At 36.2% G+C, this 17353-nt stretch overlaps 3 protein-coding genes across 3 annotated transcripts; 1 reads left to right on the forward strand and 2 right to left on the reverse strand.

Moving 5' to 3' along the window:
- Nucleotide 1: 1 nt before the first annotated feature.
- Nucleotides 2–3715, forward strand: LOC143458965 (U2 small nuclear ribonucleoprotein A'-like). Its single transcript, XM_076955878.1, has 7 exons — nt 2–148; nt 1175–1322; nt 1860–2088; nt 2195–2274; nt 2549–2630; nt 2701–2794; nt 3426–3715. The coding sequence occupies exons 1-7, from the start codon at nt 67–69 to the stop codon at nt 3482–3484; spliced, it is 774 nt and encodes a 257-aa protein (XP_076811993.1). The 5' UTR covers nt 2–66; the 3' UTR covers nt 3485–3715.
- On the reverse strand, nt 3564–9208 carry LOC143458963 (uncharacterized). The gene is made up of 7 exons (XM_076955876.1): nt 8667–9208; nt 8421–8547; nt 8193–8294; nt 7077–8069; nt 6280–6382; nt 5015–5134; nt 3564–4717 (listed from the first exon to the last, which is right to left on the reverse strand). The coding sequence occupies exons 1-7, from the start codon at nt 9186–9188 to the stop codon at nt 4531–4533; spliced, it is 2154 nt and encodes a 717-aa protein (XP_076811991.1). The 5' UTR covers nt 9189–9208; the 3' UTR covers nt 3564–4530.
- A 70-nt stretch (nt 9209–9278) lies between these two features.
- Nucleotides 9279–11217, reverse strand: LOC143458964 (very-long-chain enoyl-CoA reductase-like). Its single transcript, XM_076955877.1, has one exon. The coding sequence runs from the start codon at nt 11135–11137 to the stop codon at nt 10220–10222; it is 918 nt and encodes a 305-aa protein (XP_076811992.1). The 5' UTR covers nt 11138–11217; the 3' UTR covers nt 9279–10219.
- Nucleotides 11218–17353: the final 6136 nt, after the last annotated feature.

Here is a 17353-nt window from a genome sequence, read left to right on the forward strand (position 1 = left end):
TGCTTTTATGGCTGTTTTTCAGACGTGCTGTCGTGAATTTTATATAATCTGATAATTTCCTTCAAAATGGTGAAATTAACTCCAGATTTAATAGAACAAGCGATTCAATATATTAACCCAGTAAGAGATAGGGAGCTGTTACTGAGAGGTGAGGTTTATGTGTGTAGTTTTGTTATGCAAGCGGTAAGCTACTTTTCCAAGATAATCCTAATGCAGTAGCCTAGGCCCGTTCCAGAGTGGAAAATACGGCAATATTTGACAAGAAATTGTGCGTGCAAAGATGGAAATTTTGGCATGATGAGGTGCACCGAAGCCTTAATTCTTTGTCTATATATTTTGAATTGGCCAGATTGTAAAGCTTTTTAAGTGCGCAGGCGATAAAAGTTAATTGAACATACTGTATAATGGGTAATGTCTTATCTTGTTATGTGAGGAATTTCCCAAAGGCAGTGCTTATTTCACTAGAAGCCGGTTACCGAATTTGACAAAAGCTACTTCAGCTAGCTGGTTACTTAATTATTGTATTTTTTTACTTCGGTAAACCGTGAAGTGGACTGTTATTTTACCGGCACTGTTTACAGAAGTAGGAAAATATGAATACTGTTAATGGCAATTACGCTAGTCAGTGAATTGTAATGTATGCTAATTTCAACTAAGAACCAAGTACTAATTTTTCCAAAGTGTAAATTAACCTAAAACTAATCCCCTCTGACCCAAACTACCACTTCTCTTAAATAAATTATAAAGCTAGCTCGCAAATTGAAATCAATACTATTTTTCAACTAAAAATCACATATTTTTGCAAAGTCTAAATTAATTTAAAACTAATTGCCTCCAACCCTCTCATGATTTGGCTTAAATTAGAACAAAAAAGGATTAAAAAAACTCACTTCGTTTCCCAAAAAGAGAAAACTTTATAATCTGGTAAATTGGTGCCAAAGAACCAATTTCACCACCATTGGCGTGAAGATAAAAATATTTGACTTGCACATTGATTAATCTCATGCAGCTGCCAAACTTTCCACTATGGGGCCGGTTGAGCATTGTATACCACTAGGCTATATGTATAAGTTCTATGATTTTTGGCCACTTGATTAAACTCTGAGATTAAACTTTTTAAACTTGAAAACTACTTGAGCTACTTGATTAAACTTTTTATTCAACTGATTTTTAGGATATAAAATCCCAGTCATTGAAAACATGGGAGCTACACTTGACCAGTTCGACACGGTTGACTTTTCTGATAATGATATTAGGAAGCTGGATGGTTTTCCGTTGCTTCCAAGAATTAAAGCATTGCATTTTAACAACAACCGGATATGGTATAGTAATCTATTGCACTTTATTTGATTGTTGTATGACTGCACGACACAGACCCTAGACCGCCAAATTTGTATTGCAAGCGAAAAATTTACCGCCTGTATTTCAAGTATTTGGGCGCACAGTTTAACAGCAAAGTACCATTTGGTATAGATATTTTTATCAAATGGTTTCTGTTTGCTCAGAAAATAGCCCAATTTTCAGTCTGTAACAGAATACGGAGTCTTGCATACCAGAGTGCATTCCGTACATTAGGAATTACGCGAAAGACATTATACTAACTGTGATGTCTAACAAAAGGAGACACTGTGCTCTTTTTTGTCAAAACAAGACAATAACAGAAGAGCAATATGAATTTGCAGCTGCTATGTTTGCGCCAAGATGTGTGATTATTCCGGGCTATTCCGAAGTCTAACCTTGTATATATCGTTTGGCTGTCAGTTACACCAAAGATTTTTGAAACGTTCCCCATGTTGTTTCTTTAAACAGTCGTTTGTATTAAATTTGGTTGATTAATCAAGTGTGATTTTAATTTGTAGTCGAATTGGTGAAGACGTACACACATTCATTCCCAACCTTCACGAACTTTACCTTACAAACTGCGAAATCCGAGAGCTTTCAGACTTGGACTCATTGACACACTTTAAGAAGTTGGAATTTTTAAGTCTTCTTAGGAATCCAGTTACACATCGACAGCATTATCGTCTTTACGTTATCCACCAGATACCTCAAGTGCGGGTGTTGGACTTTCGTCGAGTTAGATTGAAGGTATTTCCATGAGTTTTTGTTTCATAGTGCATCCTATTGTAGTGCACGTGGTTCGTGGCTTCCAAAATTATGTATTTTTTGATTTTCTCGGTTATAATGGAACCAGGAAAGACAAGAATCGAAGAAGTTATTTGGTTCCAAGCAAGGAAAAAAACTCATGACTGAAATTGGCAAAAAACAAAAAACGTAAGAAATAGATTGCATTAAAGAACCAAATTTACACAAAAAGTCCCTGCTTTCCGTATTGTAATATGGTGTTTATCCTGACAAGAACAGAAACTCCCCAATGTTACTTTTTTCGTGGCTGGCTTTTGCATAATCATGATTTTTAGTTGCTTTTTTATTTTGAACTTGCACATGTTTATCATTTATGATAAATGACTCTGAGATTTATGCAGCATATTTTTTGTTACCTAACTACAGTTAACGGATTTAATAACATTGTGTTCAAACTTGGCAGTTTTGTGCCTGGAGCTCCTATTACAAGCAATGGTGTAGAACACACTGATGGTCCTTCGAAAGCTGATAGAGAAGCAATAAAGGTACCTTTGAGCAAAAATTTTGGCACAACTCGATAAGACAGTTTCACCACATGACTGAATTTATTTATAGGAAGCAATCTTGAAGGCAACATCTTTAGAAGAAGTTGAAAGGCTTAAACAAATGTTGCAGGCTGGTCAAATTCCAAGTAAAGCTTTGCCAGATGGTGAGAGTATTTGGTTGATATGGGCTAAAGTGGTGTATTAATTGGCTATTGTATATGGCATCTAGGGATGGGCCGATACGTACCCAAACCCGAATAGATTCGCCGAATATCGCCTTTATGGAAGATTCGGGCGAACACGAATACCAACAATGGCGAACCCGAATACAATATTACTTATAAATTTACTGACTTTTGTTAAAAATGATGATCTAGTTTCCCAACAAAGCTAAACTAGAGTCAGCAGTACTTATAATGAAGGTCGTTTTCCTAACGATTTTGCTTTTTCAATCGTGTTTTAAACACTATTTTTTGAAGGAAAGCGATTTGTTTATTGATTACATCATGTTACAAGTAAGACTTGACAACTTTTGGATGAAATTTTATTGTTTGGTTCTAATACGAATAGATTCGGGATTCGTTCGTGTCGACCTTCATGATATTCGGGTTTGTACGAACCCGAATAATCTTCCTCGCGGCACATCCCTAATGGCAACCCATGATCATTTGAAAAAAAAACCCCACTCACTGTTAATTACATGCATCTACTTGCAAGCAAAAACGCTATGCAAACCTTGTCAAACTACATCTTGCAAATGCATACTCTCACTTTGAAATTTTGATTTGTGTTTAGCTCAAAACAACAAGCAAGCTCAAGAGGTTGTTGAAGTCGAAATGGAGGAGGATGACTGAGGTGGAAGCAATGAAAAGACGATTGCTGTAAAATTCCCACTTTTCATTGCGATTTTAATGAGGAAGTGTATTTATCAAAATCCTGCATTGAATACGCTGCTGTAGAGAATCGACTTCAGCATCACATATATTCCTGGAATGTCTTACATATGAAACATGTTTTTGTGCATTCATTTTAATACTGCCTTTGTGATATAAAATAGTCCCCATGATTACAAAATATGGGCAATGCTTCATTGGCGTTCACAGGACCAAGTGTTTTAGCAAATTTCCAAAAACAAATTATGAAATCAACAAAAAAATACACCATAAAAACAAGTGTAAATTTCTGAAGGCAATTGTCAATGTTTGCACGATTTAGTAACTGCATCAAATCAACACCAAGATCAAAAATGAGAGAGTAGGTAACAATAAACTGGAAGCTCAGTACTTTGGTCAAGAAAAACAGTTACAGCATCTCATAACACAACTATAAGAATCAGTAGCACCTCATATTGTTTGCTAGCTAGCACCTTCCCATCACGGGTTTTGAAATAGTACATCAAGTTTAACTTAAAGGCAAATATCTCATGCAACATCCTAGCATTTTAAAGATACCCATATGCACTGTGGTACCTTCATTACACAAGTAACATAATAATGATATAAATTTCGATTACATTAAATCCACGGCAACAATGGCTGTAAAATGTAAACTATTACATGCATGATATTTGACAATAGACGCAAGTATATTCTAAAAACATTAAATAGAAATATGCAATAAAAAAATTACTGGAACGTATATATAACTATATATACAATAATAGTTGCAAAGCAACGGGGTAAACTTTGACTGTAACCAAAGACAAATTTCAAAGCCTAAAAGAGACCCAACTAATCTCAAAATAGAAAAACAAACATAGTAGCGATTAAAGTGTGATTGTAGAGCATTACAATTTAAGGCAGATATTTTATCGCAAGAGTGCTTTAAGCAAAAGCTTGAAAATAAATAAGATGAAAAGAGATAAAAATTATAAAATAAAACATTAACGATAAAAAAATAACTAAGGATAATCTTCTGGCAAGGGGTACCGAAGGGAAATCTGTTGAATATCGTTTATTTTCAAGCGATGTGTTGCATAGAAAGCAACCATTTCCGGTATGCTGTGAAATGGTGCACTGAATTCACCGAGGATCCAGAAACCATCTCTCGTCCGAGATATCACCATGTGAATTGTTTCATTTAATGTTCTGCAAAAATTGACCGATTCGGTTTATTTAACTTGCACAATTATTACGACTTGTGACCAATAAAAGGGATACTGTTTGTACAGTAGTATTACATCGTTGATGTTAAATGCTTTCATTAACCATAAGCTAGAAATTTGGACTTAAAGAAGTTAATGGCACACAAGAAAAAAACTTTTGTATTTTTTAAATTTAGTAGACTGGGAACACACAAGCACAGAAAAAAGTGGTACTATTATTGGACTATGTTGCAGGCATCCTAATGACATACATATTACTTCATGAGTTCTTCACACATACCGGAGGGATAAGCTGTAATTATTTGGAACACTTTCGCTGTTTCTCACTAAATAAGATCCTTCTACTTCCTTATCGAGTCTTCGATTTGCTTCATCTCTTGTGATAGCTCCATGAAACCAGCTATGGTAAATAATGTAATATGTGATCATACAATTTAACTTTGAGAAGAAATAAATAAGGAAATAGTAAGGATACTTATTATAGTAAAATATCATATCAATAAAATACTAAGCATTTTAATTCAGTCAACACATAATTTGTTTAAATCATCCATGTTATGTGAAATAGCTATATAGTATATCTAATTTTTATTCAATCACAAAATTAAATCGTGAATAGCAAATTTAGCAAACTATCTGGTTCACTTCATGTGTTTTGCGTGAGCGCAAATATTTTTCTTTGGATGTGTTTGAGTAATCAAGCAAAGATTACTATCACCTAGATATGGCTAACAAAAAAGTGGTCTTTTTGTGAATCAGCGATAGCAACCATTCACTAAAACCTGTGGATTAGGAGGAATAAAACAGAGAAAACAAAACCATGACAACTTGATGATATCATAGCGCTACATAACAACCTTGCCATTTAGTATGTAAGCGATGAATATCTCAAGTAGGACTAACTTCCACTACGTAGCCCGAGACTTATATTTCTTTTAATAATAGAGAACAAGCGGTAATAAAAAAGGTATGTAAATAACATGATTGTCTTGTGTATAGGCCTGTAATTATCGATTAAGTCCAGATAGAAGTGATGATATTACTACCACGACTCTAAGTGTGATGTGATAGTGACACTTAGTTTATTCATATATTTGTTTACAGATTATAATGTTATTTCATACCAATCAAACTATGTTCAATATCATAATAATTTATCGTATACTAGTATGCAAGAGACGCTTTTAATGAGAAATAATTATTACAAGCCTGTCAAACAAACATTTTCAAATACAAGTATTGCTGGATATATTTATCATTCTACTTTAAAAATCTTTTAGATTCACACAGTATCTCTATAGGAGCTTTGTCATGATGCTTTCAAATAACATTTCTAGCACGTGCCCCAGTTAATATCTGTCCAAATATTTGTTTTGTGAGATGCAGTCCATTAATTCCGGAAAACTGACTGAAAGAACTTGAAATAAACCAAAGTACTCAAGCATCATAAATTCTTTTGTAATGGGCCAATTGGGCTCACTTACATGTATAACTTTAATGAGTTTAAATGAAACCACAAAAATGCAACTGAATAGTCTTACACACCTCTGTTTTTCAAGTGGTAAAAGAGGATCAAAGTCCCTCAAGCTGATTGCTTCAGATGGGTGTAATTCCAACTGGCGTTGCTGGAACCTGTGCATGGATTCCACTGAAAGCAAAAGTTTAAGTTAACCGCCACATAACATGAATATTCAATTTCATTATGAGTTTAATAAAAAGTAACAATTGATGAATTTTTTAAAACGAAGAAATACAAGTCGTAGTTGCCAACAGTTTACCCTTACTCAGTTAATGGCTGTCACAGTCCAGACCAAATTTTTTGAACCCGCATCCCACATTCGGCCGGGTTTTCATTGTTAATATGTAAGCTCAGCAATAACAAACCATGCTTTAATTTTATAAGCAGGAAACAGTGGTTGGGAACATTATAGCCAGTGAAAATTGACCAAAGCAAACCATTTTCACTAAGAACAATGTAGCAATTGAGCTTGCATGCCACTTGCTAATATGGTAACAGCGAAAAGGATCGAGCAAACTCACACCATTACAGACCGTGTTAAGAGCTATTGAATGCTAATTATTGCTGAGCTGTGTAAGCTTTGTGCTTGTGGTACTTTTCAAGGTGGGTGGCGGTCGCTTAATTTATATAAATGTTATAGTATTAGTATACATACAAATACACAGTATATATATTTATCAGCTGCGGTTATTGTGATCATTCGGACATTATGACCACAATGGTCTGGCCCCAAGGTGGTGATAATAAGTGAACTCTACTGTATATATATTACAACACTTTTTGCAAAACCTGACATCTAAAATTAAAGTAAGTAACTACTTACAATGTGTCTGTGGAACATGTACATCCCAAGGTGGCTCATAGTCCAACGGCCGACTTGGATCACACTTGTCAAATGAATGGGACTTTCCATGTCTAGTGTACATGTTCGAAGAAGTAAAAGAACTCAATTCATATGATTTCGATCGTGAATGGGCAATATGTGGCATTTGTTGTTGTCGGGAATTGGGGGCCTGCTGGTTGCTACCAGTGTCCCAAGGCTCTTCATACTCCATTACACCACCAAGTGGCTGACTGCCGCGATATGCAGCAGGATTATACATTTCGCTTTGCATGAGCTGATTGTCAGAAGCACTTTTGGGGATGGCACTAGGGTATTTTCCTTTGACGTTAGGGGGAAACTGTCGGTTCCGAATGTCCAATGAGCGACTTTTAGCCTTACTTAAAAGATAATGAGACACATTGACCGGTTGTACAAACGGCGAAGATGATCTCCGCGAAGGTTCATTGTGCAATCGGTCCATGGCTTCGCCAGCTATAAGAGTGTTTAACGGGGAGCGATTTGGTGAACCCCGATTACTGCTCATTGGACTGTTGTTAATACTACTACCCCGAGAAGAGTTTGCTCTTTCAATAGGGGAATTCCGCCTTTCTTCTAATGACAGTTCAGTTTTGATTAAACGGTGATCCACAGGTTTGTATTTTGGACCTCCACCAGGCACACTATAGAGTTGTGAACGAGGGTCCATGTTACTGCCTACATCCTTGGGCCTTATTAGTCTTTTATCTAGTTTGGGCGAATCACGTGGGGAGTCATGGGGTGAATTCCTGGGGCTGTCCACCCGTACCATCCGCTGTTTGGCAAGACTGGCTGAAGAGGAAGAGGTAGACGAGTCCCCTGACTCATTCATCACGTTGTTGGCTGGATATTCTAAAACTAGTTCATGACCTTTACTTCGCGGAGGAGGTCGCAAATGTTGAGGACGGTGGTATGGCAAGGTTTCAGAGCTGTTGTCCCATGGTTCCTCATAATCGTCTAAAAAATTGAGAGCAACGACTTTACAACTTGACAGAAAAAGTGTTACAATAATAGTGTCACAATATGACTTTGTACTCAAAACTGGGCAGAGAATGCAAACAATTATGAAGCATCATATACCTTGTGGGGGTTCAGGCTTGATATCTTTGCTATCCCACGGATTATCATAAACCGCTTTCTTTGAATCTTCTTCAGTGACACTGGTGTTATTATTTGTTACATCTACAGTAAAATAGAATCATGTAGCAAGCATGAGTTTCCTGCAATTAGTCAGTCAACAGTAATAACTATTGAACCGATTAATCTTGAATCAATCTATTAAAACAAAAAGTTTATTATTGCACTTACCATGGTACATCTGTTGTGCTTCGTAAGGTTCAACATAACCATCAACAGTCGAAAGACCTGTTTTTTCTTTTGTTGGTGTCGGCACGGCATCGAAGGGGTCAGTGTATTCATCTGACACTGAAACTCCCTAAAATATTTCAAGAAAATTTAAAAAAATATTGCAAAAATAGCAAAGTAAAAATTTTGTATGTATAGAGTATTTAAAAGTAGATCATAGAAGTGTGTGACATGGACAAAAACTATCACCAAGTTAGTATTTCCAGAAGGTGTCAAGAAAGCAGGCTGTGGTGTGTTGGAAGCACCAGGCTTGATGAGTTTTTTGGCGACTCTTGGTGAGGTGCGAGGAATATTTGCAACCGGAACAACAGGATGCTGATCAAATGAGTTCTTATCAGATTCGGTGTCGTTTTTGACGTGAAGTTTCCGATTCGAAAAGCGAGGGTTATTCGACACATCCAATTCAGAGATTCGTTTCTGGGCATCAGTCACAGCTGCCACACCAATGTCATTTCTTTGATTCGACAACATTTGGGCTTGTGGCGCACTTTGAGCACTAGTTTGAGAACCAACTGCCTTTCTGTAATCTGGGGCTTTTGTGGCTGGGTGGGAGTCCCTATTCCTGGCATTAGTGTTGAGGCCCCAATGGGAAGACTCTTGGCCAGGTCTGATGTTTGGTTTAAATTGTATTTCTTCGTCGGCGGCCGTGGTACCATGGCTGTCAACTTTACTCCCTTTCCTTTTGCTGAACAGATTCCATTTCCGACTCATGTTGATTTTGGTGAAAACAACCAATTTCAGTGAAAATATGATAACCACTTCTGTACCAAGTTAAAAAAACAATAATCTATACCAAAAATCCTGTTCTAACAGTAACTTTAGTTAAATTTAATCATTGACCATATTTGTATTAGTTATCAATATATCCTTCAAGCAACACAATCTATTTCGCACAAACACAATTACAGTCTAATATGAGAAAAACAACAATCACAAAGGTCAATGACTTGAGATTTAAATCACAATGTTATTAGTAACAACATATACAAATTATAAATTACCTAGAGCAACATTTTACCGAGTCTCAACATTACTGTGGGCATGCTTTTAATTTTGTTTATTTCATAAAGTATTGATATATTTGATATTGATATCTTTGTCGGCAAATTTATGAAGTTTTGCACCAACACTTGACAATTGCATAGTTAACAGTGTACAGCAGGTAGCTTAACATGAAGAGTTGCTAGCAGCAAAAATGACACTATGAAAATTAATTAGCTTCAAACAATATATGTACACAGAAGACAAAACAGTAATAAAAAGATTGCTGCATTATGTAATTTAAAATTGCCATAAAATTACAGTATTTAAATGCTTTCACATGCAATTCTACTAAATATTCACATAATTTTAAGTACACTTCAATTTAAAGGGTTCCATATCTATAACTTACATAGCCTACCAATATACAATCATCAGTGGACAACATAGGACACTCCTAGCATATCAAAGCGTGTTCTTAATAGCGCTCAAATTTTTCAATCTTTACTTAGCAATGAGTCACCACATCAATATTGTAAGTACCACAAGTACCTAAAATGGTTATTATGTAAGTGAAAAATGCTAATCAACTTACAAGACCAGATAGAACAGACAAAACACAACCAATTTTTGCAAAGAATATGATTTCAAACTAAAATTTCACCCTTGTGTTTCATGACAAGCTAATCATTTATTTACAACCCATCATATACGATAAAAATAGATATAGGGTGAATATTCCTACTTCAAAGATAACCCACTTACAGAATAAATGGAATAATAGCTTTACGTGAGCGTGGATATTGACGAAATTCCTTATGATATGAGCGATGCTTACCCAAAGCCCAAACAGCCATCTGCATGAAACCTACTGAGGCAAAAAGCAATCCGACTAATGACTGGGTCATGACAGCAAATGATACCCAAGCTCCCACTTCGTAAGTATAATTTGGGCACGAGACCAAAGCAAAGAGCAGGGTAAACGGATTTTTGGTGGGTAGTGGAATCTTTCTTTCAGTCGATCCAGGTGCTCTTAGATTCTTTAGTGCCAAGTGAATAAACAGATTCCCCAGCTCACAAAAAATGAAACATCCAAGAGCCATATCGACTTGTACGTCACCATACATGGGCAACGTGTAGAGAGGATGATTGATAAAATAAGCAAGCCAGGCTGCGAAGGTCCAGTAATAGCTGCAGTTTTTAAACAAATTACGAATAGGCATGGTACCATGAGAGAACCTGTGTACAAATTTGGTCTCCAAGAGGCGTTTAGCATAATGCACGGTGTGACACACAGCAGCAATTTTAACTACATCTGCAGAACTGGGTTTGTATGCATATTCTTCTCCGTAAATGAATGGCAGACGAGAGTAAAACATGAGATAGAGCACCAAAGGACCAGCATATTCAAAGTAGAAGACAGTCGACCATCCTAACTGAGTTCCAAGGTCCTTGAAATAGAGCACACCATCACTGCTAAGGTCGAGACTTCCAAGCGTGTCACTGTCCTTAAGAGACTTGCTACGAGGTTCCAAACGATATGATTGCCGGCTTGGGTAAAATTTCGGATTTTGCTTATGGAAAAGCTCTTTTATATCTCTTACAGTAGTGGCACTGGACAACCTTTGCAATGCACACATCTTACTTTTATTTTTACTGTGAAGAATTTGCAATTCCATTTTGTTTCAATATGCAGTTGCCTGAGCGCTACTCTTACATAAATATAAACCCCTGTTACAAACATTATATGAGTTAATTTTGATTTTATAATTGCTCAATAAAGCAGTTTTGTGGATAACTAGTTGCAGATCTTAAAAATTATACTTACTTATTTAAAAATGATACTTTATTGAATTAAAGTATTTCAGTTTTATTCACTATTCTGAAACTGGTGTTGAAATGTTAGTTAGAAAGGCATTGGAAAGTAATAATCATTTTTTTTGGTATTCATTCAACCAGGTAGTTGAACAAATGAAAATTGTTTATCTGAGTACTCGCTGATTAGTTAGTGCATAAATAATAGGGTAATAGGCTAATGCTTGTCATGGAAACTTGATGCCACTGCTTTATGGAAAAACTACCGGGACACTAACTACTAGGACGGTACTATATAACACAAAAGGGATGTTTTAAACTGCACATAACATCATCCTTTAAAGCAGGGGTCGGCAACCTACGGCCCGCGGGCCGGATCCGGCCCGCCATGCGAAATCGTCCGGCCCGAGACATATTAATTAGTTATCACGAGAATACGGCCCGCCCTTTTTTATTGAGTTTCAAACTGCAGTGTTAGCACTGTTTGAAAAAATTGTGGTATTGTTACGCCATAAGTATGTCGTAGTAGTCTATTGTTACGCCATAAAACTGGTGCGAAGGCGGTAGACTAGTATCCCGTACTAAGTACGAGATTGTCTGTAGACTAGACTAGTCGTTATAGATACAAAGAGAGATGCCGTGTCACATTAATGCTGTGTTGTTGAAGTGTGAAAACATATATTTTGCTCTGTTTGTGATTGGTATGATTGAGATTGCAGCAATGTAGCATAATATACTGAAGTGAGTGTGAATTATAGTATTAATGAAAATTCCGGCCCGCCAAAGAGTTGTACACTCGACATTTGGCCCGTGACCAACAAAAGGTTGCCGACCCTTGTTTTAAAGTTTAAATGCTCTGACCAGGTAATGATATAAAAATACTTCGGCAGTGTATACATATCTGTATGTGTGAAATGCACGTTATCAACAACCATCCAAATAAGTAAAATGTTTAAGGGGCAAAAATCGATAATCTGGCAAAATAGGTTAAACTAAAAATGTGAGAGTTGGTGCAGTAAGTATATCTTCAAGGTGTTAATAGGTGAATAGTAAAACACTATCAAGTGTCAGAACTCAGAAGTGACAAACATTTGTTTGTTTATAGATTACAACCGGAAGTGCAACTTATACTCGCAAATACGATTTAAACTGTATGATATATATACGTTTCTAAGTGAAAACTAAGCATCCAGGTTTTAGAAATTTGAATGCCCAGGGGCATCTATGTAAAAAGTGTTCCCTGTATATTATTTCAAACCATGAAAACAAAAAAAACTTGCATTGTATTAACTCACATTTTAAACATCATCTATGGCTGATATAGGAAAAATTTTTTTTTGTGTGTCTCTAGTACAGATAACTTTAGTCTACTTCTGACTTCACTTATCACAGTACCACAGTATAATAGACAGATAGCCATGCCGTAATAAACCACAATAATCATGTTCTTAAGAGTCAGTGATCTTTCATGTTATTTCACAACACTTAAGCCGAAAATATATAAATTTAACTGTTGTAGAGTTGCCTGTATTAAATTGTTAAGTTACAACAAAATTTCACATTGTAAAAGATATAACAATAAACAAGTTGCTTTTTTCTGATTTGACTGCGAGCACTCATTAAAAACAAATCATGATCTTCTAATATAGTGGTTGATTATTACGGAGGTTTTTGGGCATTTGTGCAATTTTAAATAAATGCTTAAAGGTAGGGATGTGCTACAAAAAAGATTACTTGGATTTGTGCAAAACCGAATATCATAAATTTTTGGTGCAAAAAATCCCAAATCTATTCGTATCAGCACCAAATGATAAAAATTTTATTCAAAAGTTGGCAAATATGTCTTTATAATATGGCGTAAACCTTAGTTGACTTGACCTTAGTTTAGCTTAGCCAGGAAAGCAGATCATTATTTCATACCAAAGTTTTATAGTCGGGTTCGCCATAGTTAGTATTCTTGTTCGCCCAAATCTTCTACACAAGTGATATTTGGCAAATCTACTCCAGTTTGGGTTCACGTTGCCACCATTCCTACTTAGACGCAATTGTAGCGAAAGGGGCTGGGCTGCCACTCGCTTATAATACCCCGAAGGATTGTGGCCAACCCCCAACTCAGCAGGTAACAAGAGTTTACTGCTGAGATGGATAGACTTTGTGTTTGTGGTAGTCTTCGAAGTTGTAGTGTTGAGCGAGTTGCTCTCAGTGATGCAAATTGCCATTATGTCGTTAAAAGCTGACCTTTTCAGTTTAGTCCAAAACAAGCATTTTCAAAAAGCACTTTAGCTTGGTAGAATTATAAATCATTTCCATAATTTACAAAGGTGTTTTAGGTGTTAAGGAATCTTTTACTTCTTTGCAAAAAACACAGTTTTCCAAAATAGAAAGAATTTAACATATATATTTTACCAAACGATGACATAGGTATAAGTTTTTTTTTTTAAATTGGCAAAAAACACTTTGTGCAGATGTAATTGCTAATGAAAATTACTACAACCCTTACTACTTTTTACTTCAGTATTTGGTAACCTACTCAAGTATGTTACTTCCACCGAAAAACTACTTTAATAAAAGTATAAGTTCCTAACAAACAGGGTTCCTAACGTTTTTTGGCCTGATATTTTGTCTTGAAAAGGGTTTATATGCGAGTTCCGGGTTGGTGGGTATACACATGTTCTATATCATATCTATTTAAATAGCTTTAGCCAAATGTGCAGATAATTACTCAGACTTGGCAAGATAAAAAGTAGGCCAATATCCGGCCAAATCATGGGCCTAAGATCCGACTCATCCCAACCCTGCTTATCGACATGCATGACAAGATTTTTCAATTACACACCAATTTGTAATAAACAAAGCAATTTCAGTTTCGATGAAAATTTGGGTCACTTTCACTTTTGCAATCCTGTATCAGAATCTAGTATTGAGGAATGATTACAACATATTTTTTTGTATTATCTCATAACTCAATCCCATTCACACCTTCAAATCAGAGTGCGAAAGTACAACAGGCCTGAAAAGTTATAGCCATACTTAGAAAAAAACTGAAATGGTTAACGATGGGGGCTCGTGTGTTGGAGGCCTCGGGTCTTGCTATTGTTTGACTTTTTCTTTGTCTAAATTTATTTTGATTTAACTTAGTTTAAGAGGTGAGAGTTTGGGTTGGAGAGGAATAGTTTTACATTACTACTAGACTTTGGAAAAAATGTGATTTTAGTTGAAAAATAGCGTTTATTTTAATTCGCAGCCTAGCTTAGTAATTTAAACATGAGAAGTGCAATTTTCGGTCAGAGGAGATTAGTTACATTTTAGAAAAATTAGTACTTCGTTCTTAGTTGAAATTAGCATTTAAGTTTTAGCACATTTTAAGTTGAAAATTAGTGTACATTTCAATTCACTGACTAGCGTAATTGCCGTTTACCGAAGTAAAGAAACTACCAATTGCGTAACCGGCTAGCCGTTTACCGAAATAGCTTTTTCCAAATTCGGTAATCGGCTAGCCGGTAAAATAGACACTTCCAAACAAAAATCAATAGGCTTATATGCACCAACTGGAAAACAAACATAATTAATGTTAAAAATAAAAAATAAACTGTTTGGTTCCCTTGTATCAGGTAGATTTTATAGAATAATATCAATCTGAATGTGCCTTGTTGCATGTTTCAAAAGATGTAAATTTTCTTGCTGTTGAGGATATATTTATAGTAAATTGTTACAACGCTTGTCAGGAAACAAAGTTAAATCTATGCGTGAAAGATCGAACTTAAACCCATGCAAAGTCAAAAATTATAAACAACAAAAAAGCATTCATATTTTACTTAGCAGTCAAACGTATTTATACTCATCACAGTTTTTGTTTGGTTAAAAATAACTGCAAAAACCTCGGCCCTTAGAAGAAATGCCAACCTGTAGATAGGCTACTTTTTTGTACATTCTGACATTACAAGCGGGCAAGCATTTTTTGTGCGAGTTTTGCTCGTATAATGGTCATTTTGTCAGCTTGTTGAGCGAGGCATTTCTAACACAAAAACAGCAAACTTTCCAATCTGGTCAATAAGCAGGTCTAACTCATGTCATTCATTCATTGTCAACTTCGCATAGTATTGGCAGGGCTAGGACATCCGATAAAAATTTACATTTATCGTAATACAGTATACCGGTATAGGCTAGACCTGTACTGTAGGCTACCACGGTACACAATGGCGAACACTGAGTCAGACGGTAGTAATCTAGCCTACCGTCATCGTAGGCCTCCTACTGTCAGTCTGCCGCCTACCGGTAGCTTAATTTAGGCTATGGCCTACCGGTTCCTTCGGTAAAACAGTTCCTATTGCCAAAATTGTCATAAACTTGACTTACTACACACAGACAAAGCACATAACCTATGATGCGTCTCTCTACTATCAAACTAGGCTAGCCTAAGCCTTGGCCAGATCAATATTAAGCTAGGATTTTCCATGAGGGTTTTTCATTTATTTGATATCCATGACAATTTTCCAAATTCAACAAGTGCAGCAGATGTGATCACCGAGCAGGAATGTCGGAGTGGACTCCGGCCGGAGTTAGCATATTTTACAGGATTACTAGTGGTTTGGATTTGATATGGGCTGCCTGTTTAAAAGATAAATCGTGTCCAGTCAAACCTCAAAACACAGAATCCTTGGACTCCGACTTGAACCTGTAAGAAGCTGCTTATTCCCTTGCATTTCACTTCTTTATACGGGAAACCTCGCTGTCCGACTCCGACACTGTAATCTAGAAACGGATATGCTAAATCAATAGAAAAATAAGCCTGTCCACTAATCCGGATAATGACAAGTGTTACACATCCACTTTCCGCTTTGGCACCATCTGCAATTATTATTGTCTCAAATAAAACTGGGGCACGCTTATCTTAGCAGAGAGTTTTCCGTGACTTGGTAATTTTGTGACTTTCTTAAAAACTCTCCATGCATTCATTTTATAACCTACAAGTCCATGATTTTGCAAAACTTTGTTGATTTCTACTTGACTTACCGGGTAATGACTTTTTCTTTGCGTTCTGCCAACGCCAAAGAATGAAATATTTTTTACATTGTTCCATCAATACGGCTTATTTGCGTAACATTACAAGTTGTGTGGTGTCGCATTTTGACCTAGTGCTCGAAACAAGACAATTACAATTATCCAAGTCTGGCCGATTTATAAACAAAAGATCTACCATTCATTATAATTAGCAATTTGATGGAGCGTGATGTTATTTTGATCAGTTCCCCTTCAAATTGGCAATCGACTTAGCGTGATATTGGCGATGTAGGCTAATAGGAAAAGCAGGCCACGTTTCACGTTTTATTTATAGCCTACTTTTATACAAAATCTATAAAAAACGTGCTAAACGGGATGCTACGTTATTTGCGTTTACTGCCTTAGAAGGCAGTTTATTTTCCCTCTCAAGGTCATAAATCAATAATTTTCGCTTGGCATGAGACAAGGTTACCACTAAATTCAAGTGCATGAAAAATGCAAAACGGTTAGTTTTTAATAAGTAGCTTGCAAATGACTTCATCAATAAGACTGCCAAGTTTCATAACTCTACCTAAAGCAAAAGATACGTTTTAGAGGGGAGTGGGGAAAAAGGCCGCTCCTGGGTCCGTTGATCCTCCTCGGCACCCTTTAAAAGCACCGTCGGTACCTGTACAGGTTGTACTTCGAAAAATGTACCGACGGTACCTGGTACCGCTATTCAGCGGCTACTGTTTCAAAAAAGTAGTCCGGCACTTTGTCCGTACTCTATATAGCTTAAATACTTACAAATATTTAACGTTTTAAAGTTAGATATAATCGTGGAAACGGTTTCTGCAAGTAATCCTTTTCTTAAAATGCAATGGCCAAACAAAGTTTGAAATTGAAGATATTTTTAATGTCTTTAACCGCGAGATGGCGGTAGGACGTTGTAGGCTATGAGAATGGGCAAACATAAGAAAAAGCAACAAGGTTGCAACAAGCTCAACGAACAAAATTAAATAAAATGCAATAGGAATAAAAGCAAATTCTGTAAGAAAAACACCCATCCCGTCGATGTTTCATTAAAGTCTGTACAGATT

Source organism: Clavelina lepadiformis, chromosome 5 (assembly GCF_947623445.1).
Source record: "Clavelina lepadiformis chromosome 5, kaClaLepa1.1, whole genome shotgun sequence".
NCBI classification, from domain to species: Eukaryota; Metazoa; Chordata; class Ascidiacea; order Aplousobranchia; family Clavelinidae; genus Clavelina; species Clavelina lepadiformis.

What these genes read in the sequence shown, in the direction of transcription:
- LOC143458965 (XM_076955878.1), top strand. Translation starts at nt 67, where the DNA reads ATGGTGAAATTAACTCCAGATTTAATAGAACAAGCGATTCAATATATT. An exon ending in TTCGTCGAGTTAGATTGAAG is followed by an intron (nt 2,089 to 2,194) that starts GTATTTCCATGA and finishes TAATGGAACCAG; the next exon opens with GAAAGACAAGAATCGAAGAA. An exon ending in ATTGGCAAAAAACAAAAAAC is followed by an intron (nt 2,275 to 2,548) that starts GTAAGAAATAGA and finishes CAAACTTGGCAG; the next exon opens with TTTTGTGCCTGGAGCTCCTA.
- LOC143458963 (XM_076955876.1), bottom strand. Translation starts at nt 9,188, where the DNA reads ATGAGTCGGAAATGGAATCTGTTCAGCAAAAGGAAAGGGAGTAAAGTT. An exon ending in CTTCTGGAAATACTAACTTG is followed by an intron (nt 8,548 to 8,666) that starts GTGATAGTTTTT and finishes GAAATATTTTAG; the next exon opens with GGAGTTTCAGTGTCAGATGA. An exon ending in TTACCACTTGAAAAACAGAG is followed by an intron (nt 5,135 to 6,279) that starts GTGTGTAAGACT and finishes TATTTACCATAG; the next exon opens with CTGGTTTCATGGAGCTATCA.
- LOC143458964 (XM_076955877.1), bottom strand. Translation starts at nt 11,137, where the DNA reads ATGGAATTGCAAATTCTTCACAGTAAAAATAAAAGTAAGATGTGTGCA.